The sequence below is a fragment of the Daktulosphaira vitifoliae genome, unplaced genomic scaffold, assembly GCF_025091365.1.
Source record: "Daktulosphaira vitifoliae isolate Bord-2020 unplaced genomic scaffold, ASM2509136v1 Scaffold_1, whole genome shotgun sequence".
NCBI lineage: Eukaryota > Metazoa > Arthropoda > Insecta > Hemiptera > Phylloxeridae > Daktulosphaira > Daktulosphaira vitifoliae.
Window position 1 is genome coordinate 4,287,457 of NW_026099572.1, and position 25,189 is coordinate 4,312,645.

Here is a 25,189-nt window from a genome sequence, read left to right on the forward strand (position 1 = left end):
TTTTTTTTTTTTATGTCTGTTGCCACTTTTTCTCAGCTCTCACTGGACCGATTTCTTTCAATAATACGTCAAAAGATCACAAATCGTATCTAGTTGAAGACATTACCCTTAAAAATTGAAAAAAATTCCCTCGTTCCCCGGAAACGGGGGAAATCCCCCAAAAAATTACAAATTTAAAATCGGTAAATTTATGGTAATAAATTCATTTTTTTTTTATTATAAACTTTCACTTTAAAGGACGAAATAAAGAAGGTAAAAAATTATTACTTTTAACATATTAAAAATCAATATGAATATTAATTTGAAAACAGTTCAATATAACAGTTATATAATTTATAATTTTGTATTATATTTTTGAATCTAAGAATTACTAATCTGGATATAATTAAGGAAATAGTTGACGTTGCTTTGTAATTATCCACCAATTTCTTAGAATTAATCATTATCTACAGATTTGCATTGAAGCGTTTCTTATGATAGTGATTTTAATCACTGTCAGATTAAATCTATACTGGACCCAACTATGCCACGTTCCCATTGTGCCGCGACGTCACTGTGCTGGGTTTTTTATTAATATTTATTTTAATCTATGTCTTATGGCAATATCCCCGAAGTCTGGCCACAGTGAGACTATATAACTATTTTTAAAAAAAGTTTTCTATTTTGAAAAAGTGCTTTAATTATTAAATTTATTGATGGGTATTTTAAAAAATTATTTATTTGCATTTACTATTATTATTAATTGAATATAATTTTTTGAAAAAAATATAAAGTAATATAATAGTTTTATATCTAAATCCTACCTCTTGTTCTTTCGGAAATATTTAAATGATAATTGAAGAAATTTTCTGAAAATAAAAATCAGTTCCCCAAAACAAATATTTAATATAACATAAATTTAATCAATAGAAATATTAAATTAGTTGAAAAACTAATAGTCTATGATTATTTTATCTAGGTACTATAAGTTTTCATGCACACAAACTATATTAACTGACACCAATACATTTTTAATTTATAATAAATATTTAAAATAACACAGTACATATTACCAGACTTTGTCTTTGTATAAATAATTTATTAAAAGTGTTGTAAGTGAATTTTTAGCATAATCCGATAAATGTTCATGGTTTACTTTTGAATCGGTTAAAATAAAACGACTATCATTAGTTGAATACAGCAAGCTCATAATAGACTAAAAGTAATACATATTATATTATAATTTGTCATACTTGAATAATAAAATTTTATTAGTATATTACCCGCAAAGTCCATTCTATTGGTTTATATGTTCCATACTTGGAATTTGTTTCCAAGATGAATATGAGGAAAATCTATTAGAATTAGTTTGCAAATTTACAATATCATTACTTTTATTACTATTTAAAATACTTCTTACATTGATAAATCCATCCAAATTAATTGATGTTTAATAACGGTATAACTCATTTACTCGTTAACTCAACTTTTTATCAATATTAAAATAATTTGTACTTAATAAATTAGTTTACGGATATTACACATCTATTTTGAAATATAGTATTATTTTATATTTAAAATATTCAAAATACTACTGGGTAGACTAATAAAGTTCGTTTTAAAATATACGATTACAACTATTATAAGAACAAATNCTAATAAAGTTCGTTTTAAAATATACGATTACAACTATTATAAGAACAAATTAAAGTAATTAATATGTTGTATTCTTAAAACAAAAATTACCCTAATTAACCATTCTAAAACTTTGATTTATTGTTAAACAAAATATCTTATACACAATAAATAATAATACAAAATAATAAAGTATCTTGCTATATTCGCATCCATACGATTAGATTTTTTTAAAAATAACAATTTATAATATTAACTCAAGTTGTATTAATTGTTTAATTTCTAAAATTATTAAAATAGCTATCCAGAGGATACAGAATTTTTGAGTACTTTATACCTTGTTCATTAAAAATATACAAAATTTGCAAAAACTGGGTTTGTTAATTTATGATACGGTGCTAAGTATATACATTAATAATTAATAATTATATCACAATTTTTATTATTTATACATATAAATAAGAGCATTAGTATGCTTCAAATATAGTTATTTCAATAGTATTAATTGTTAAAATGAAAGAATAACAATGAATATAATAATTATGATAAAATTTAATTATAAGAATTAAATTAAGTAAAAATTAAATTTAAATAATTTGTGACATTATATAAATAATTAAATTTTATATCATTATACTGGATTTTTACGACTTGGGCAATGAAGGATTATGTTAAAATAATTATAATTTTTCGAAAATTTAATAATAAATTTATATATTAAGAGTCTGGAGGCGATTCGGTAGTGGCGAAGTGTCCGGGTCCGCAACTTTAATGTTCGCACACGACAAATGTATTATAACTATTTACTATTTAAAAATTTGTATTTTTAATAAAAATGTACTATTAATTTTTTTTTTTAACACGCTTATATTAGTTTCACCTGTATGTATGTATGTATGTATGTATGTATGTATGTATGTAACTCTTCAAACGCCACGCGTTATCGCGTATCCCGTCGTCTATGGCCTTGAGACTAGACATTCACCCCTCCCCTCGCCTCGCTCACCACACGAAGGCACACTATTCCTATAAAAATTTATTTTTAGTTATCGTACCCGTACACGCGTGCTTGTCATCAATATTATATATATATAAACAAATTTTTATTTTGACTGACCAATAACGCCCGCGTCTAATGCGCCTTACGTATATATATATATATATCTACCGCCGTTTATACCTCGGGTATAACGTTAGTCCGACCCGCCCGGCCATAAAACACAGCTATACTTAGTGCATGATACTTTTACGTAGTTAAGTCGCATTATTTGTATAAATATATATATTCTAATTACTATTAAAATTAATATATTAACACGATTTATTCTAATTAAGAGATATAAAGTATTCATTCCGATTACGAGGGATGATTTCCGTATCGTCATTTTTCGTCACTACCTCCACGTTCCGGGAGTGAGTAATTTACGCGCCTGCTGCTTTCCTTGGATGTGGTAGCCGTTTCTCAGACTCCCTCCCCAGAATCGAACCCTGATTTCCCGTTACCCGTAACAACCATGATATTGATAGTAACTACTATCATAACATGAAACTAAAAAGTAAAAAATAAATATAGTTTAAAAAACTAAAAAAACACGCTTTTAAAGTACATCGAACTAAAAAGTTAAAAATAATTTTTAAAATAATTATGAACAAAAAATACTAGTATTATTGTGATAAAAGCGTGGGTGCTTTGTGCCATATTTTTCGTATATTGAGCGCCCGACGCTTTTATCACAATAATACTAGTATTTTTTTTCATAATTATTTTAAAAATTATTTTTAACTTTTTAGTTCGATGTGCTTTAAAAGCGTGTTTTTTTAGTTTTTTAAACTATATTTATTTAATTCATTTTAGTAGGGAGTACGATCGTTCCCTCCGTCTAAACTACGAGCCGCCACTGATTATCACTTATAATATTAACATACAATATGATGTTATCGTTTGTACATTTATGTTACATATTATGAATATACAAGATCACCAAAACAGAGTGCCCTTATTTAAAAATCAAAATAACCAGCTAATTATAGGATAAAATATATTTATTGTACATATTTTTAAGTAACGCCTACGCGCAGCTACCACATATTAATTAACCAATTAGAATAGAAAGCCTCCCAAAATCATGCTAAGGATCGCTAGACTACTTCCTTCTGACTGTAAAAAGCCATTTTTCTCCGTCGAAACCAGTTCTTTCAGTAATTTTAAAATATACAAAATATGTGATTTCTACACAAGATTCTCACTCTCTAGGTCTCTTTTCTAATGTAATAAATCAATCAAAGTGTATTTCTATTTTAATTATACTATTAAATTGTATCATAAGTACATCTTTATATATATATTCATTTTATTACATTCCATTTTTTTGTTTATAATCGGGACTTAGTGATCTATTTTTTGCATCATTAATATAATATACATACTGCATATGCGTATTGTTATGAGATGTTTTTATTAAAACTTTGTTTATTTAATTATTCTTAAGAATAATTAGTAAAACAAAAAAAAGAGATAAAAAAATATATTATTGTTGTTTAAGTCCCAACTAATTTATTTATATTATAATACCAAAATATATAAATAAGCACTAAAATTTATAAATATTTTACAAAAATTGTTGTTGATTAGTAATAATAGGTTTAACTAATTTAAAATTGTTTTGCTTTAAACATGATAAAAATCTGCTCAATTTATTACTTAAATTTTTTTTTTAGAAAATAGTAAATACAAGTTACCAATATTTAAAATGTAAAAAAAACATTTTTAAGCTTTCATTGGTTAACTGTCTTTTGAGTTATATTACACGATTATGTTAATAAAAAATAAATAAAATAATAATAACAATAACAATAATAATAATAATAAAATAACCATTTTAAAAAATGAAAAATACTTAATTTATATTACACGTTTGCAAAAAAAAAAAAAATGATTACATTACATAACAAATTCTTATTTAATAATTAAAATTAAAAAGTGGTTACAGGAAAAATGGTTAATCGTTGAATAAAAAAACATGATTTATAATATAAATCATATGTAATTGTAAAGTACTTAGGAAAAATAACTTAAAATTAAAAACTTAAATAACTATAGTGGAATAAAATAAAATTATGCTGTATATGTTTACAATAAAAATGTGTTACAAAGTTATTCAAGTTCAACAAACAATAGATTAGGTTAGGTAGGTAGGAACAAAAAATACATGAAATCTATTCAAACATATTTACATGCGTAATTATTTATTAATTTTAGTCATAATTTAGATGGCAACATAAACGTACTTATTCAATAATTAGACAACAATGCATAGTCAATAGGTAAATACGTTTTCTATTTACAATACCCGAACATTTCCGTAATATTGAAATGTATGTGCAGAATACAATATGAAATAGCTTATAAACGAGTACTTACCTCGTTAATTTTGTGATTAACTCATACAGTACAAAGGTAAAATTACCCCAATTAATGCACTATAGAAATCTAATGTATGCATAGTTTATAATTATACATAACTAGAAAATTGTTTCCCTTAAAATTAATGAACGCTCTATTAAATAATAAATAAGTGAAAATTTTCCATAAATATCAATTACGCATATATAATGAGAAATATACACACTAAGATCTTATATACTTCTTTTGTAATAAATTTGACAGTTGTTAAATACTCGCTTTCGTGTTGGGCAAATGAAAGCAGTTGTTTTTTGTGTATAACTGGTTTTAAAATAATTCCTTAGTGTAAGAAGTTTTTAATAAAATATAAGTAAAAAATAACGTTTTATAATAATGAACCATATGGTTAATTATTCACCATCTACTTTTTATAAAACTTTAAATTATTTTACTATCATAATCTCACTTTGTTATTTGATCGTTTACTTTGTTGATATATCCACCTAAAAAAAAAATAATAATAATAATTAAGTATAGATTTTGAAATTGTCTGAGGGCATCAACACAACGATATTTACGTTTTATACATTAAAGTAAATTATTCTTTTGTTATCGTAGAAAGAATTTTTAGGGATACTTTTAATTTCAATTTGGCTTGTTGTTAAACTTAACTAATAATATTATGATTAAGATATCTTGAGTATCAGTTAATAATTTTTAAGTTCATATATAATATAAAAAAATTAACTATACAATTATTTAAAGATTAACAATGGGTATTATGTAGCTTATTGGTGTATCATTAAATGTCTTATAATATTAATATTAAAAAATGAAGATTTTATTTAAGTTTATGATTTACTTGTCATTGTAGTAAAACCAATGATATATCAATTTTTACAGAAATTATAAAATCTTAATAAGAGGATGACACAAATAAAGTTAAATATTAAAAATTACTTTAACGAATGAAATTGAGCTATATTTTTTCACACTTACAAGTAAACGAAAATTGCTGGCATAACTAATAAGGAGGTGAACACATAGTAGAAACTTGGAAATATCTTCATCGTAAGCTTATAAATAATGCCATATAATGTTTTATAAATTACTGGTGACACTGTTTGTATGACAACAATAATTGACGACACTTGGCCTAAAATTACAATTAAGTTAATTAAAAATAGTTTCTGACTATACAGAGTGTTCAAAAAGAAAGGAATTAGGTTAATATGTATAAACAATGTGAACAAAAGAAACCTATTTCCTTACTGAACATTCTATAAAATTTTTTACACACCAATTTCGTCTTGTGGTACAATTTTTGAAATTATAGCTCTTGGAGCAATATATGACGCAGAAAACATCATTTCAACAAACGCTCCTAAAAATTACATATTATTAATTTTATATAATAATAAACTAAAATTTAACGATAATTGCACAATTCAAATGACAATCTGCGTAATATATAGATCAATGTCTAAACAAATTTAATGTCTTAGAGTAGTTGTAATGATACTTTATTAGTACGATTATAATAAACTACCTATATATATATATATATATATATATATATATATGTATTATAACAAACGTAGTTTCTATAAACTTTTATACTCGTACTATTTCTATGTTAAATTTATTGTATTTAAGTACATAGTTTGATTATTATTATAAAGTTATTATTTTTTTTTAATTTGGAAAATTATTTGTTCTGTTCATTTTTAAGTAACAAGTTGTCTAATCCAGTTGTAGATTTTTAGACCTCTTAAATATAATTTTATTACAGATTTTTAAAAACAATATCTAACAAATTTTTTTAACATAATTATACTTACCAAAGTAAAACATATACTCTGTAGAGGCAAATGAAAATATAAAACCTCCGATCACTTTACAAGTAACAGCAATCAGTCCTATTAATGAATCCTCCATTTTTAATATTTTGGTGAGTACGCTGATTGTTAACAAGATACCTTTAACATTTTTTAATTATAGTTATTTAATTGAATAATTGTTTTTTAATAACACAAACCTGTTATATTTATTAGGAATACACTTGTTGAAAATAAACTATAGTCGACCTCATCCCATTTAAATCTTAATTGAGTGTACATGTATTCAACTGCAATGATTCCTGAAACAATTAAATATTTCATATAAAAAAAAACCTGATTGAGGTATAGGTAATAAATTATAGATATAGATACTTATGAGGTGAAAATATGCCAATAAAAATATATTCTAACGAATAAAATTACGTAAATTTTCTATTGAAACATTATAAGATTAAATAGTTACAAAGCTTTGAATATTTGATGTACCCATCAAATGTAAAACAAATTTAAAAAATAATGCAAATTTTTTACCACGTAAACTAAAAATCAATTGAGTTATAAAAATTTCTGATATTTCGTGATGAATAAAAAAAGTAAAAATTATACTATTTTTATATATAGTAAATAGCTTTAAAATTGTTTAAACAACAGTTTATTTTTAAATGAAATACTAAACTTAAATAAGTTAATGAATGTATTTTTAAACTATCATGTTTAAATAAAAATATTTGTTATTGATAGTTTTTATTCGTTTAAAACTATTTTTATGTGATATACTTATGTCCTTGACCATATAAAGTCAAGGACAGGTTCTGGAGAAATCTTATGCTATTTCATGGAATCTTACTAAATTAAAAAAACTAAAAATCATAATATCTACTATTGATTCCAAGAAGTTTATGTAAAAATAATTGTACTTGTCTAAAAATTTAAATAAGACAAGCGAAAAAATAACATCAAGTTCGTTTACATTTGAATTTTATCATTTGTTATGAATATCATCACATTAAAAACACAAAGGTTCTACATGAAAAAAATGTATTGTAAATATATTCATTTACTTTCAAAAAAGTTGTAAAAATATTAAATTATAATAATTCTGCTAATTATTTAAGAAGAAAAGCTGATACTTTTTAAATATGTAATTAATTTTTTTTTCGTAGTTGAAGTAATAGTTATGTATTTATAAATTACTTTTTATGGCTATATTTTATTTAAATTTTGGTTACTCTATACTAACCTTGTATAGGACCATCCACAATTAAGAAAAGTATAAGTAACATAATAATTTTAGCTTTTCTCGAGTTTGGTCCTTTCTTAAATGTAACATTCCAAGCAGTTTTTATGTGTTTAACATTGAAAAAATCTACAAAGTCCAACATACACATTTGTTTCTTTTCGATAAGCTTGTTATTTTTTGAACTTTTTGGTTGGTCGTTAACAAGTGAAAATCCAGTAATAAGACCTATCATGAATAATATTGAAGATAAGCCATACACAGCATAAAAACCAAATTTATGGTATATGATCCCAGAAAGAGCAGCACCAACTGGCCATGCAGTTCCAAAAGATATATTTAAAAGTCCAACTCTAAGAGTTCTATTTTTTACCTAAAATGAATTTCAAAATATATAACTATAATATTAAAAAATATATATTTTAAACGTTTCAGATAATTTCGATCTATTTGAAAAAGATGAAATCAATACAATAATTAAAAATTATATTGATTACTCGTTTTTTTTAACGAAAAGACAAAGATTAACTATAATTAGTTTTCGAATTTTTGATGTGTAAAACAATTTTCCCAGCTCTTAAAGTTTATGTATGTATAATTAAATGTATAAATGTTTACTCACAGTACTAATATCTATAACGTGGGAAAATGCAGCTAAGTATAAAACAGACATTCCTCCCGAAAAAGCCATTGGTATTGATTCAACCAGGCCTGCTATTTCCATCGGTAATTCATAGAAAAAGTATACACACAAAATTAATCCAATGTTTCTTATTAATTCTCCAATAATTGGTATTAAGATGAAAGGTTTTCGTTTTTTATGCCGGTCACTCCAGGAACCAATAAATATCACTAGTACACATGGTACGCTGCATTGTATTATAGTTTGCCATATTAGCATATTTGTTACCAATTGTTGTACTTCGAGTTCTTCATTTTTATAAAAAGTTGTATTTTTAATTTCTATAGCGGTACATATTTCATCGCTGTAATTTAAATTCACTCGACATGCTTTTTGTAGATTTAAATTTTGAGTGGTTAAACTTGTCAATATTGATGAAGCCTGGACAAGTAACAGCACAGGTTCTACAGTAATATTATTTAAAACATAACCGATTTTAGAGCTGAAATCCTTTTTTGAACTGGCGTATTCTATTTTACACGGATCCAACATATTTTCACAAGCTTCATCTTTTTGTTCCATATTATTTACTAATTAATTAATACTAAAATAAAATCTAACGTTTACTTTGACGAAGTCACCACTGAATTAAACAGTAAAATAATTTTAGGTGCATCTATGGTATATTTGTAACGTAATACACCCCTCTACTTCTTGAACAGCTATGGAAGGTATACCGTTGGAAATAACAGGTTATAAAATGTTATGAATATCCTACAATACGATTAGTACTTAACGCCAAGAATTAAAACCAGTTCCAGGACTTAATGTTAAGTGGACTTTTTTTTAATTTTTCGCTTTTGAGTTTAAAGAAATGTGTTCATACTGGCTATATTGATTTATGCAAAATGAGCTAATGTACTAGTATTCAGAAAAAAATCGGCTAAATATTATTTAATATTAAAATTCTTATTATATTACACATCAATTAATCGGCATAACTTGGGAATTTGGTCTGCTCTAATAATTTGAGTGAATATCTAATAAATTTAAGTGAAGGCAAGGGTAAATTTTTGGCAGATTAAATTAATTTTTGGGCATAACCACGGCTGAAGATGTGAAAGAAAGATACCTTTTTTATCATAATCCATCCAATTACTTACAAAATAAAAATAATATCGGAAATATATAATATTTATAATTTCATTGAATTTTGCCATTTTTTAGTCATATTTTCATTGGAAACAATTACATAATTGCTACTTAAATATTTAAGTAGTATATAAAATAGGAAATAACTGGTCAATAACACATATTGGAACTTGTTTAGCAATTTGAACATAAAGCCTGAATGTGAGAAACAGGTGTTCCTTATCTTTATTATAACACATTTCATGATCATATTCGTACTCCTGTCTAGGTATAAAAATGTTAATAATTTCAGAAGTATTGGACCAAATGTTTTTACTAACAAGTCATTTTTTTGATTAGATAATTTTTTATTTTATATGGTAGTTAAATATTTATGTTTCGATTCAAAAAAATAAAATTAACACTCTTATAATGTTTAAAGGGTGAACTAAAAAAGTACTTGATAATTGATAGATCAAAAAATAAATGTAACTAAAAAATTGTTCCAAAATTATTATTTTTTTTTTGTAATTAGTAGTGACTATAATAAACAGATGAACCTATATAGATAAAAAATATAAAATAATAGTAAATAAAAATTTTAATTATTAATACTCATAAAAAAACTTTAAAAAATAATTAGAATATTCATAAAATTGTTGGTTGGTAGATGTTTTTAATAGTATTCTATAACACTAGTTCATTTATTAAATTATTCTAATTAAGATATTTTAAAGGGTTCTCTTAAGTTGGTAAAGTACTTATAAGCTATCTTTAACAAATTTTAATCATTAATACATCATACATTTTTTAATTGTATGGTGTAATGTATTGACCTTAAATAGAAATTTATCTTTATTATGATTTTCATAATATGAAATGCAACAATAATTTGTTTAAATAAGCTATAATTTTTATCAATATTATTCATGCTATTGTAAGTAGAAAAATGATATCAAGAATTGTCAATAACTTATATGACAACATGAAGAAATTATGACTAATTTTTTTCTACAATGGGATTAATAAAAAATATTTAACTACATATTAGTGTAGCTTTTTCGAATCGAACAATATTTTTTTTTTTTAAAAAAATTAAAAATATTTAAGTTTTTGAATAAATGAGTTTTAATCGATTACTCTGTATAATATGTAATTTATAATTTACTGCTTATGTAATTTACACTAGCAACTCAATTTCTCTCAAAGTTTTTTGAATTTTTTTTGTTAGTTACATATGGAATTACCAATTATCTATAATAAAATAATTATTGGTCCACCCTTATATCTTATATGGGTTTTAATTAAATTTTCTAGTGTGTAATAACAATTTATTGAACGTATTAATTTATATTAGTGTAATAAATAAAAATAAATGTAAGGCAGGGGGTTATTATTATAATTGACAATAAACAAAATTATGATATTGGATTTTGGTGATGTTATCTCTGGGTTTGAAATGTATAATATATCTATTTATTACTAAGTAACGGCAATGAGGGCAGAAAAATTAATATACACAAATAATAATACAAAAATTACACGAAAAATAAAATAAATTTAGTCAAATAGTTATTTGTTCCGCTCTACAGTGTCGAATTTCCGCATATTGTTTAATAAATACTCAATAACGAAAAATGTTTTCGCTGACTACAGTAAAGTTCTAAGTGTATCAACAATTATTTAGGTCAAGTTGGGTGCGACGGTTTGTGCCGCCGTTTTTGTCAACAATGAACATGTATGATAATATAATTACACGGCCAAATCAAATTTTAATTGATCAACGTATTTTGAATCAACTACAAAGTGAAAATGAATCATTAAGAAAAATGGTAGTAGAGCTCCAAATTAGCATTGAGCAGTTGAAAACTCAACAAGTTAATCAGCGTGTAAGTAACATACATGATAATAATGAAAATAAAAATTTTATTAGTGATAAACCAGGCTGTAGCTCAGATGCTTCACGTAATTCATAAAAAAAACAAGTAAAAGAAATAGAAAAAATTTTATTAAAACTTGCGCCAAAAATTTATAAACCACCTCCAATAACTGCCAGTGGTGTTAAAAATATCAACGATTTAATTTCTAATTTAACTCGCGAAGAAGCCATTGGTCATGAGCAACATTTAAAAACTATTGCTAATGGCGATATTAAAATTATGACTGGCGATGAACACCAGTTCAGACGTACTTTAAAAGTACTTGACAAAAATAAAATTGAGTATCACAGATATCAATTAATAACAGAAAAAAAGTTGTAATCAGAGGATTACACTCTGACACTGAAGTATGTGAAATTAAAAGAGCCCTAGCAGATAATGGTCATTATGCAAGTGATGTCACTAACATCCATATTAGGCAAAAAATAAATCCTAGTGACAAAAATAGTGAAAAAACAATAATAAAATTACCGTTATTTTTTGTAGACCTTGATCCTTGAGATAACAATAAAGATATATACGACTTAAATAGTTTATGTTATCATAAAATAAATGTAGAACCTCCGAAGACAAAAGAAGGCGTGCTACAGTATAAAAACTGCCAAGCCTTTAGACATACTCAAAATTATTGTCACAAAAAATCTATCTGTGTAAAATGTGGTGAAGAACATAAAACAGGAGATTGTCTAAAAACGAAAAAATCGAAATCGAAATGCGCCAATTGCGGAGAAGCCCACAGCTCAAATTGGAAAGGCTGTTCAGCTTACAAGAAAGCAGAAAAAAAAATCCACCAAAAAAAAACATCCGCAGTGCAACGTCAACAGAAACCTGCTAAAATTGTTACATTGGATGTTTCCTATGCTAAAATAGTTAGTAGTTCTAATGGAAATAACGTTATTCTTAAAAAACAACCAATACAGTCGGTCGAAAGTGATAACTCAGCTCTAATGGAAATTTTATCAGCCCTTACAAGTATAACAAAATCTTTAACAAATATGACAAGTAGACTTGATAAGTCTAAGTCCAACAATCAAAACAAAAAGAAGAAATGAATCATACATAACGTATCATAGCTTGGAACGCCAATGGGCTAGTACAGCGTAAACATGAACTTGAAGACTTCTTAATTAATGAGAACATTAACATAGCTCTTATTTCGGAAATACATTTCACCCCATGGACTTTTTTAAAAATAAAAAATTACAATATCTATACTACCTTACATCCAAGCAGTAGAGCACGTGCTGGTACAGCAGTTATTATAAAACAATGCATTTTGAGCTTGAACAGTATTCAACAATGCACATACAAGCAACAAATGTCAGAGTCATTAATGAGAGTAATTATTTCTCAGTTTCGGCAATTTATTGTCCACCTCAAGGTGGCGTTGACTTTAATAAATTCAATGAGTTTTTCCAAACTCTAGTCATCTGTTTTATCGTAGGTGGCCATTATAACGCCAAATATACTCATTGGGGATCAAGACTTATTACCCCTAAAGGACGTACATTATTAAGATCAGCTAATTACAACAAAGCTAAGTTTATTTCTACTAGAAAACCAACTTACTGGCCAAGTGACTCAAATAAAATTCCTGATCTTTTAGACTTCTTCGTAATTAAAGGTATCTCTTCTAATTATGTTCAAGCAGAAGAGCTGGTAGACTTATCGTCTGATCACATTCCTGTGTTATTAACAATAAGTTCGAATGCCATATTAAAAAAGTGGAAAATTTTTCTCACAAATAAACAAACAGACTGGGATCTTTTCACAATGGGAAAAAACTATCACACTTTCCGTACAGTTAAAACAGCAAGTGACATAGAAACAGTAGTACATAAACTAACTAATGATATTGTCTAAGCGGCAAAAAAAGTTACTCCAGAAACTTGTATAGACAGATAATGTGAGACAACCTATCCAGCAGAGATAAAAGAACTTATTCGGCAAAAACGCCGATAAAACTGAATGGAATCGCCTATGCAAAGCGCTTCGAGAGAAAATTAAAGAAGTTAAAAACGAAACATTTAAGTTATATTTAAGCAGACTATCTACTACAGTATCTAGCGATTATTCTCTATGGGAAGCTACAAGAAAAATGAAAAGACCTGGAGCTTATATACCTCCTATTCGTAAAGAAAATGGTACGTGGGCGCGTACTGATAGGGACAAAGCAGAAGCATATACACTTCATTTAGAATATGTTTTTCAACCGTACGACATAAATTCAGAACTTGACCAATAATGAGATTAGAAAACCATGAAAATATAGCGGCAATTCAACTATTGGACAATTCCAATGACCTAAGACGTTTAAAACGCGTCAAGCCATATGACTTAGTTTAAATTTATAAATATTTATTTTACAATTTTAATATTAGTTATTATTATTAGACTAAGTTAGGGACCACTTCACTTATTATCGTCTCAATAAAAAGTACCGTAAGGTAGTTAAAAAAAAAAAAAAAAAAATAGATATATGTTATACATTAATGATTTTATACATGAAATATTAAAATTATAAACATCTAAATAAGTTAACTTATTACAAAATGAGAACATACGGAATAAGAGGGTGGATTTGCCATAGTTTTGTGAATGACTGTTAGTGTGGAATGGTATAACTGATGGCTGAGTTTTAAAATGGTACGTTAGAAAATATTTTTTCCAAAATCTCGAGGAAATTAGTCTTATTATTTTTAATAAAAATGAAACATCAAACAATTATAATACCAATAATTTAAACGACTAGTCGTTTTTTTTTCAGTCGCGACTGAACAAAATCATCATCTTGTTTATTACGTGATATTTTGAAAAGTAAAACGTATAAATAAATAACCACAATACTTTCTTTATTTTATTCTTTATTTCTTTTCATAGTTATTTGAATTGATCTTGTATTAACTTTTCAATTCAGTAATAACAATCGTTTGTAGGATATTACGTTTATTCGATTACTTAGATTTATGTGTACATATATTAGATCTTAATCATTAATATTCACTTTAATTCCTCGACAATATTCATCTTTCATAATATACGCACTTATAAGATTCTCTCCGATGGGATGACCTGCGTCTTTTATGATTTATAATCTTTTTATACTCCTCAAACTATTTTCGTATTATCTGGTTTTTACTAATAATATTTTCGATAAACTTCCTATATGCGATATCGATATTCATAATCCTCACTAGGAACTTGTCAAAATAAAATTATGAGAATATGTCTAATCCAAAATATAATAATCAAGACTATAACGACCCAGCGTTTTTTAGCGTAAAGCCTTTACTGGCGCTGTCACAGTTAACCTTGTATGTTAAAAATTATTAAAATACATCTCTTAATATCCTATGCGTCAATAGCTTATACGTCACCAAAAAGGTACAACAAAGCCGAGAGTACGCACGCAAATGATATTTCTAAGGTTCCTTGTGTACAATATGTATATTTAGTAATGATCTATAGACTACTAGTTCTAGAAATGACTTGTCAATGGAAGTAGCGCACTGCAAAATATATTATAATTGAAACACATTTTCGTGTCTTCAGGATTACTCTTTACCTCAAATGCTTATGCGTTAACCATAACCATGTCTTATCAAAAGGTATGACATGTCCTTTAGACTAGCGTTACATGGGGACATAGAGTACTACTGCTATATTAACTAATATAAATTACAATAGTTTGTTTCTTCACTCTGTTCGGTAAATTTAAGGCTGTCGATGAGCTAAAAATTGTTAGAGAATAAGACTATTATATCTGAATAAATAAAATTATAGTTCCTTCACTTTGCTCGGCTCAATTAAGACTGTTCGTGATAAAGCCACAATAATTTTTAAATCTGTTTACTAAAAATATGACTATTATATCTGAATAAATACTATTATGCTTCATCACTTTATTCTGTACATTTAAGGCTGTCCAGAAATGAAGGGCACAAAAATATTTTAAATGATTATATAAAATAAAATAATATTGATTTCTTATGAGAATATTTAGATGAAAATAAAACTTATTCTTGGCTAAAATATTTTCAATCATCTAAAAACAATGTTCATAATTTAGGATAATATGAAAGAAAAAAATAAGTTTTAGAATTAAAATATTTTATATTTTACCAGTGATCTTTAGTGAAATTCCTGATTTCGTTTAAAATTACTTGTGATTGAGTGCATGTTATAAAAATCCTAGTGGAGGTATCCTTAAGTTGTAAGGGACTAGTTTGAAATATTTGTTAATAAATAGTTATTTTGTGTATTTTAAAAGGGAACATTCTCATCTAATATTTAGTACACGTGTTAAAATATTGACATAGTTTTTACTAATAAATAATTTATTCAAGAAATTAAATTGATGTAATAAAAAATAAGAAATTTAAAAAATTCATTTAGAGTTATCATCAAAAATTTAATGCAACCTGGGTCTTAATTTTTGTCAAGCAATGCGTCACCTTGACTAATGATCCTTATTGGAATTTTCTGTTTATATATTTATATATTTTATTATTTTTATAATATGTTATTTATGAAAGAAAAAAGATGTCAAATATTTAATGTATTTATGTCAGTTTATTTATTTGTATTGAAATTTTTCGTTGAATTATTAAAATCACTTAATAAAGAATTGTTCTATACACGTATTTTTTTATTTATGGAATGACTAAGAATATGCGTCATATGACCATTCATAGCGTTTATTAGTGAATACAAATGATAAAAAACTTAATGAACTTATTATGGATAGTTTGTTTTATATTTTTATGATAATTAAATCAATGAATGGATAGTCATAATGGGTTTTACAAATATTATGATTAATCATTCACCAGTTATGGTCATTAACCATTCCAGAATATACATTTTTTAATATAAAATAATTTATATTGTTCGAATTAACATATAAATTATAATATGTGTAAAGATAATATTATAGATGTCAACTAGTCCATATGAATAGGATAAATTTCATTGCTATAGCTGTCGAGCTAAACAAACTTGAATTGACTGGGACAACTTGATTTACATAGAAATACTAAATAACTATGTAAATATTGATTTTAAACTGTAAAAACTAGTAGAGTGTGTGGTATTTCAATAACAAATATAAATCTTAGACTACTTTACTAGTAAAATGAAATATATAGGTGTAAATTTAAAAGCTCTTGAATAGATGAATAGATTAGGTCGACTATGTTTTGTTAGCAAAGTAATTTATAAAATGATAGATGATATCTGATTTATAACCTGTTTTGAAATATTTTTTAAAGTTATGAACGTTATATTCCATTAGTTGTATCCTGGAGTCCATCATATAGATTACTACAATGATGTAATAGAATGTAACAATTAAATATTCTACGCATTTTACTGCACACATGACATAACTGGTAGTATTTGCATGTTTAAAAATATACATTAAAACGGGTTCTATGATCATCATCGTTATAATTGGATTTAAAATGAATACTTATTGAATTGGATTTATTCATGCAATGATTTCGTTAATATCATTATATTATAAAAAATATATGATATTACTCTACAATTTAAATATATGTATTGTATAACCTTAAATTTTGAAATATAGTAAAATAATTCTATATTTCATATTTTAGTGAAAATGACATTATTTAAATCAAAAATTATAACTGTTGTTTTGTTAGTAATTTTAACTTTTTTATAAGTAATTAATCAACATTGCTGCTTTAATTAGGTTAGTTCTGTTTATCATTAATAATTATATATGAGATTTATCTAATTAAATGAAATAATTAATAAGATAGAATGATATTTAATTTTTGATTATACCATTTAACCAAACCATTTTTCATAAATGAATATTATATTTTGAGTAAATTGAAATAAAATGTTTTTATATCTAACTAATTAAATTTGAAGAAAAAAATTAATGTTTTTCATTTTTTTATATCATAAAGTTAATTAAATATTTGAACGCAATGTTTTTTTATATTTTACGTTATTTCATTTTAAATTTAATGTTTGATGAAATGATTTTATTGGATTTTAGCATTTTTTATATTTTATTATTTAATAGGTTTTTGTATTTATTTTATTAAATATTTTTTTACGTAAAATTGAATTTTAACATAATTTTTTATGTTGTTTTAAATGCTATAATAAATTGGTTTGAAAATAAAATATTTAACAAAATACAAAACAAATCACATGCTAGTCTTAGGCTTTTATAACATTTAAGGAAAGATTATTAATGTTATCATTAATTTTATTATAATGTTATATTAACATTAAAATTATAAAAATAATTTTAATACTAAACGTTATGGTAAGTTCAGCAGTAAAAAATTTTATTGTTTCAAGTTTTTCAATTTTAAACGGAATTTTCCTTTTTTTTAACACAATTTTATTTTTGCTTTTCATTTTTAATTATAAAGTTATAACATTTTTTAAATCTAATTTTAAAAAATTACAAAATATTTATATTATTTCGTTGTTTATATTTAAATCCACCAGTTTTTGTACTGATGATTATTATATTATGAAAAGTAGTATTTTTGGTTACGATATAATGACAACAACAATAATGAAAAAAGTAATTATAATTATATTATTGACCAAAATAAATTACGGTGAACATTCATTTTTTTTTATGGAATATGTTAATTAAAAGATTATACAAAAATAATTATTATTATACTATTACATATTATTATTAAAACACTAAAATATTACTATTAAAATATTATTAATGAATTAAATTATTATTAATTTTTTTTTTAGTAGTTTGATTAATACGATCTAGACAGATACATTTTTTTCTTATTTGATAATTTTCAATGTTATGTAAATTTTTATTTATATTTACTTGGCAGATTGAAATAATAATATTTTATAAAATGTATGTGTTCCAATTGTTCAACAGTATGAATGTGTACTTATTTATTTGTATAATATTGAAATAATATTATATACTTAAAGGTGAACGGAGAATTCGGTAAAAGTGGTTACTATTGTATTAATAGTATTAACTACTGTATTCTTTGCCGTGCGCTTAAATCGTTAACTATTTTTTTTAATACCAAAATTCTTAGTTGATACAAGACTGTTATTCTTCGTGGATTGCATTTTGCGTGGATTCTATAATGGCGACAAACTTAAATTATTCATGATTTCATCCACAAAATGTAATAACTTTAAAATTTATATTACACTTTTTATTATATAAGTTTACTTCACCTTATTCAGCATTTGTGTTTTCTATTTTGTGTGACATTTTTAAATAAGATGCCTACAATTTTCACCCATTAGTTGTGAAATAGAATGTAGTAATTAAATTAGTATATATTTTATACTAACTGATGGATTACAGTATGCGTTTTATAATTTTAAACTAAAAAATTATATAAATTTACATATTTATCCAATATTTATGTACATTTTAGTATATAAAGTAGAATGCGTATTTAAATAAGTAGATTTAAATACAAGTTTAAACTAATTGAGTATGTTTTAAATCGTTTTTTTTTTTTAACCAATGATCTAAAAATATTCATTTTACGCCTTCAATTTACACACCTTATTTATTTAAAGAGTAGAAGTATTTTGTTGTGAGAAATCAATATAAATAAAGTTATCATAATTTTGTTGATATATTAGTTTCCATATAAGGTATTATTATGTATTTTAATGTAATACTATCAGTCATGGGTAGATTTAAAAGATTGTCCATAAGTGTTTGTTTTTATAGGAAAAAATGTTCTTTATTTACTGCAAAACTATTTCGTAAATTAATAATTATATGTTTATGTAATATAATATTATTATACTAGCAGGGCTCTACATTCACTGATAAATTACTTAAATAGTCTTAAGTCCAATGTTGTAATAAAAAAAAATATTTACTCCACACTAAATTTCATCTTTATCGGTTATTAAATGGTAAAATATAGAGGGTTTGATGCATTTGCGGATTATCTGTAAAAAATCATCAAGTTTTGGTTTGACATCAGAAGTATAAAAATCAAGTAGATTATAGTGATGACGAATCAAAGTTTAAAGTAGTATAAATGTAAGTATTACTATAATAATAATATTAAATACTACAATAATAGTATATATTATAATATTATTAGTATTTTATAATAATTTGATGGATTCGGTACATTTTTTTTTCGGATAGACTATTTTAAATTGCGTGGGCCGCCCTGAAGTAATACCTAACGGTAGTTCCAGGGCGGTCCACAATCAAGCCGATCGGAGAAAAAAAAAAAAAAAGACTATTTTAAATTGAAACAGAATCTGAACTTTTTTTAATATAGCTTTATAGCCATATTTAATTTTAATAATTTAATTATATTGTTAGAAGTACTTCGTCAAAAAAAAAATATATATATATATGCAGAAAATATTTAATGACATTAAAATTAGAACATTTTATAATTTTAAACTTCAACGGATTGAATTACTGTTGAAAAAGTTGTCAACATTTTTTTGTTTTATTCAACTTTAAAAACATTAAAATGTATATAATTAAAAGTAAAAAATATATTGTGACAGAGTAGGAAAAATAGTAATATTATGAAGAAATAATGAAGTAAAATGAATAGCTAGATTAAGAGGTTGAGAAAAGGTTGAATGATGTAAATATAAAATCATTTCTTTTAATTCAAAATTTATTAAAAAACAAAAACAGCAAATAATCATCTACTACAATGCAAACAATTGTTATCATCAATAAAAATGATAAAAAAATAAAAAGCAAGCTAAACTGATAGGAGAGTTAAAACTTTGGACGTGTATCTTCGAAGAGACAGTTCTCTACAAATATAAATTCTTCAATGTCTTAATATTATGATTTATTTTTCAGCCAAATTTTTGTTTGTAAAATTTCCCTTCAGTTTCTGTATTTTAATTCTTGACAATTTTCGCTTACTTTCATTATTTTAACATGATCAATGTATTGTACAACCTATTTATTATTTCAGGCTAACTTAATAGTTCGAATTAAATTTTTATACCAGACAAATTGCTTTTATGTTTCATACCAAACACGGCATTTAGTTCAAATAATTATCTTTATAAATTATTAGTTTTAATTAGTTACTTTTACTTGACTAATACAAAAAGTTAGTTCCAATAAATTTTTTATAAATTTATTTTACTATATTGTTTATAAATATATGTAAATTATTATTTTGAATGATTTTTGGTTATTTATAAATATTATTTTCAATAGAATGTTGCAATTCTTTTGGGGCATTATGTCGGAGTTTTTTACACTATTAATTAACTATTAATTTAAAATTATTCATACTTCCATAATTAAATTTAACACTAAACAATTAAATAACATTTATTTGTAATTATTATTTATTACAACGCCTAACTAGGGCTCCACTCCAGACCCAGGGACCTTCGGGCCACCCTAACGGGTAGGCCACTTATTCAGGTTCTAGCATCCGACTAGGCCCAACACGTTAATTGTTTTGCACCAAAAATATTACTTCAGAATCAGTGTAACAAAAATATAATATAATTTTAATTAATAAAATAATGACACATGAGGTCCGTAGGAACCCCGTAGAGATAGGCAAAGTTTAATATTAAATAATAGATAGTAAAATAATGTTCAAAATTCATACATTTTTTTTATTCAGCTAATTTTATATTCATATGAATTCATTATTTACAATATAATCTTATTATTATGATAAATTATACTATTGTACGTTGATGTAATATAATTATATTTAAAATATAATATAATAAAATTTCAATATAATGAGTTTCTTAAACTTATTAATATAAAATTTATTTTTAATAGGTTTTAATTAAATAATTATTTGAAGAAATATTAATAATATCATGTCTATTGAAATATTAAAATATACAGATGTATGTACAATTATACAAAACAATAACCGACTGCAAATTATTTAAAACCATAGTTTTGCAAAAAATAATTGTGTAATCATTAAAATATAATTTGTAAATACCGCGTTTTTGTTTATTCTGTTGAAGTATCATAAAATATACTCAATATATTGCAATCGTATCCTAATAAAACCTATAAGCGTGGAGATCGTTATGTAACTTTTCAAGAATTGGTAAAATTTTCAATGTTTTATTATATAATAAGATTATTGATTTATAATTATTTTTAATAGATTATTTTTACATTAGTTCATTATTTTATAAAAAATAGTGACTGTTAGCTATTGTTTTTTTATCTTTAATATACTTGGGTTGTATTAAATTTAAATTCAAAACAACAGAGCTTAAAAATTAAATACGTTGCTTTTTAACCTAACTATTTTTTTTTAAATTATTGCTATGAATTAAATTTAAAAAAATATAAACTAGTTTTTTTTTTTGTAACATATTTCAATGTTAAATTTAAGTATTTTATATGAAGCTGAACGTTATGCGTATCATCAAACTTCAAGGTCTCCAATTTTTTGTCACTAAAATATAGAAAAATACTTTGTTCTGTAAAGTTGGTGATCAAGAAATCGTTGACATTTTATAGTCCAGTTACGCTGAATTAAGTTAAAAAAAATTTCTTTTGCCTAACGCGTAATTACACTAACTTCAAAAACGTGATTATGGAGTTCTTATATTTTATTCAAGCTGATCAAAATTTGGTAAAACACTCATTTTCTCACAAAACTATTCAAAATTTTTAATTTTATAAAAGAAATAAATATTAAGTCTCACCGAAAATGCTATTTGAGGATATTATTCTTTAAATATTATAATAATTTTTGAAGTTAAAATGAATTCATCAATTATAGAATTATTTACAGAGAATATTATAAATTAAGTAAGTGGGCACATTATTATTAAAACAAAATTTTAGATTACACAAGTTGTTCGTAAGAAATAATGTTAAACGTCACATAAAGGTAATTACAAGAAAATTATTCTGGTTTAACAAATCGTTTATTAGGTTAGGTAAGTAGAAAAAAATAAATTAAAATCGATTTTAACAACATAATACTCCCAATTATTTCTTATGCTACTACACCAGTAAATTTAAGTGGATAGACTTATACACATACACACACACATATATATACATATTAATTTGTCAATAATGTGTAGCCAGGAGCATTGTTTAACGCAGTGGCCACACTAATAAGAACATTTTGATTTTAGTTTAGTAAATTCATTTTTGCTTTTAAAAATCTGGGATGTTTTTATATAAAAAGTTAGCTAGAGAGTTTTACTTTTGATTATCTATATGCTTTCTAATGTAGTTAAATTTATATCTATGCTATTCAAATAAAATAAAATATTTAAAGAGTAGTTGTATAAAAACTATAGTAGTTAGTTTTTAAATTATTTTTCACGGTATAATACCAATATTTTACAAATAATCTTAGAAGCAACTAGAGGACTACCCTATATCATTAGATAAAGTATTAGCCCCACTAATATTTGGAAAATTATACAATTGTTAAATAAAATATTTGTTTAGAATGAATAATATATATTTTTAGTCTTTTAAAAATGTTATTCGCTTATGTGATTAATGAATTTCCAATACTCTTGGAATGAAGTCTTATTACACTAAGATAAATAGAGTTTAAATACTATTGTAATAATTTGTATCCCAAATTTATATATATTGTTTATAATCTTATTCTGTCCTATTCGGCCGCCTTTATTTTAAAAGGAAATCAGCTAACAATTTGCTGCTTATAAATACAAAAAATGTATCTATATTATTTTACAGAATAAATAACAAAGAAATGTTTAATACATTTTATCATAATATAGAAAAGTGAATAATTAATAAAATATCTTTTAAATGGTATAACTAAAATATATATTTGTTGTGTTGGTTATTTTAAAACAACTACAAAAATATTATTTTTTGTTAAAATTGTATAATTATCTTTATATTTGTTTTATCTAATTCTAGCAGACTAAAAAAGTTATTAGATCGTTTACTTTGTAAACTATTGTTTACATTTACATCAAACAAAAAAATTGTTCAAAACAACAAATAAAATATTTTTATTAATTCCTAATAAAATAAATGTAGTCTTAGCAGATAAAAAAATAAAAGGCAATAATAAATATTTATTCATAGAATTTGGATTCCCAAATAAAAAACTGTTAAAATATATAGTATCGACACGAGAAATTGAGGTTTGCGTAATTTTATATACATAAATAAAAATTTTATAAATAAATATAACATTAAACCCAACCAAAAATAACCCACTAGTAAAATAATTAAAACTATTGAATGAATCATTATTTATTGTTATTTTAGCCATTAGTTTTGTAAGAAGAATTTAAAAATGTATAAAATGAACAAGAATTTTGTTAAATTAATAAAAAAAAAAGTATAATCAATAAAAATTATTTGATTTATTTAGTTTTTTAGTGTACTAAGATCAGTTATATTTTTACAAAATGATTTATTATGACTAAAACTGATATTCAGAACTCCCCAGGGCAAAATAAAACAAGAATAAAAAGTATACACTACTATACATGCGCGAGTTGTAATTATTGTATTTATTTTACATTACTATTTAAAAATAGTTGCAACAAGATGAATTAATATCAGAATAACAACTGAAATCTGTTTTAAACTAGAAAAAATAACTAATTATAATTAATATATCTATGTTAAAAATATAAACTATAATTTAGTAAATTATCTATTTTTATAGTCATTGAATATCCACAATAACAAACATCAAGATTAATTCACAATAATTTAAAATTGTTAAGAGTATTATTTAAAAATACCTCAATTAGTAAAAAACAAGTTGTAATTACTATACAACAGAAATAGTTAAGTTTATCATATAATTTTTATAAAATAATATGAATGAATTAAATTTTATATAATTTTACTATTATTTTTAACTACATTTTTACTATATATAATTTTTAATATTTTTTTTTATTAAATATATTTTATAATTATTTTTATACTGCCTAATAATAAAACGAATTATTAAAATCAAATAAAGTTACAAATTTTTCTCTAAAAATATTAAAACTGTATTTATATGGATGAATGTTTGTTAACTTTGTTTACTGATTGAATTGTTGGTTTTCATTTGTAAAAAATATGAAACCTATTTCTTTGAATTAATTTTTAAATAATTGTAATAATAAGTAAGATCTGAAATGTTTAAATATTCTAAAATGCTAAGTGTTACATACAATTTTCTATTTAATGATTAAAAAATATATAAATATTAATATATTATCCGGCTTTTAATATTAAAAGCCTGATATAAAGGTTAATGATAAATTAAAATAGTCATAATATTTGATAATAGCTTAACAATTAAGGCAAAATCATTATTTAACACTCGTTATAATCAGTTAATGAGTGGTTAATTAACAATTCAGTGATTCTTGTGAAATACTTTCTAGGTCAAAAATATA

General features: G+C 24.0%; 2 protein-coding genes across 2 annotated transcripts in view; both read right to left on the minus strand.

The window, feature by feature from the left end:
- LOC126896372 (cytochrome P450 4C1-like) overlaps window positions 1-25,189 on the minus strand; it is a 156,227-nt gene that overhangs the window by 20,667 nt on the left and 110,371 nt on the right. The window lies entirely within an intron of this gene.
- LOC126896377 (uncharacterized) lies at window positions 4,275-9,358 on the minus strand. Its single transcript, XM_050669097.1, has 7 exons — window positions 8,718-9,358; window positions 8,099-8,468; window positions 7,056-7,157; window positions 6,859-6,996; window positions 6,318-6,401; window positions 6,017-6,173; window positions 4,275-5,520 (listed from the first exon to the last, which is right to left on the minus strand). The coding sequence occupies exons 1-7, from the start codon at window positions 9,297-9,299 to the stop codon at window positions 5,472-5,474; spliced, it is 1,482 nt and encodes a 493-aa protein (XP_050525054.1). The 5' UTR covers window positions 9,300-9,358; the 3' UTR covers window positions 4,275-5,471.

Excerpts from the sequence above, each read along its gene's own strand:
- LOC126896377 (XM_050669097.1), bottom strand. The coding sequence starts at position 9,299 with ATGGAACAAAAAGATGAAGCTTGTGAAAATATGTTGGATCCGTGTAAA. Across the intron at positions 8,469-8,717 it reads ACGTTATAGATATTAGTACT|GTAAAAAATAGAACTCTTAG; the intron begins GTGAGTAAACAT and ends AATTCATTTTAG. Across the intron at positions 6,174-6,317 it reads TGTACCACAAGACGAAATTG|GCCAAGTGTCGTCAATTATT; the intron begins GTGTGTAAAAAA and ends TTGTAATTTTAG.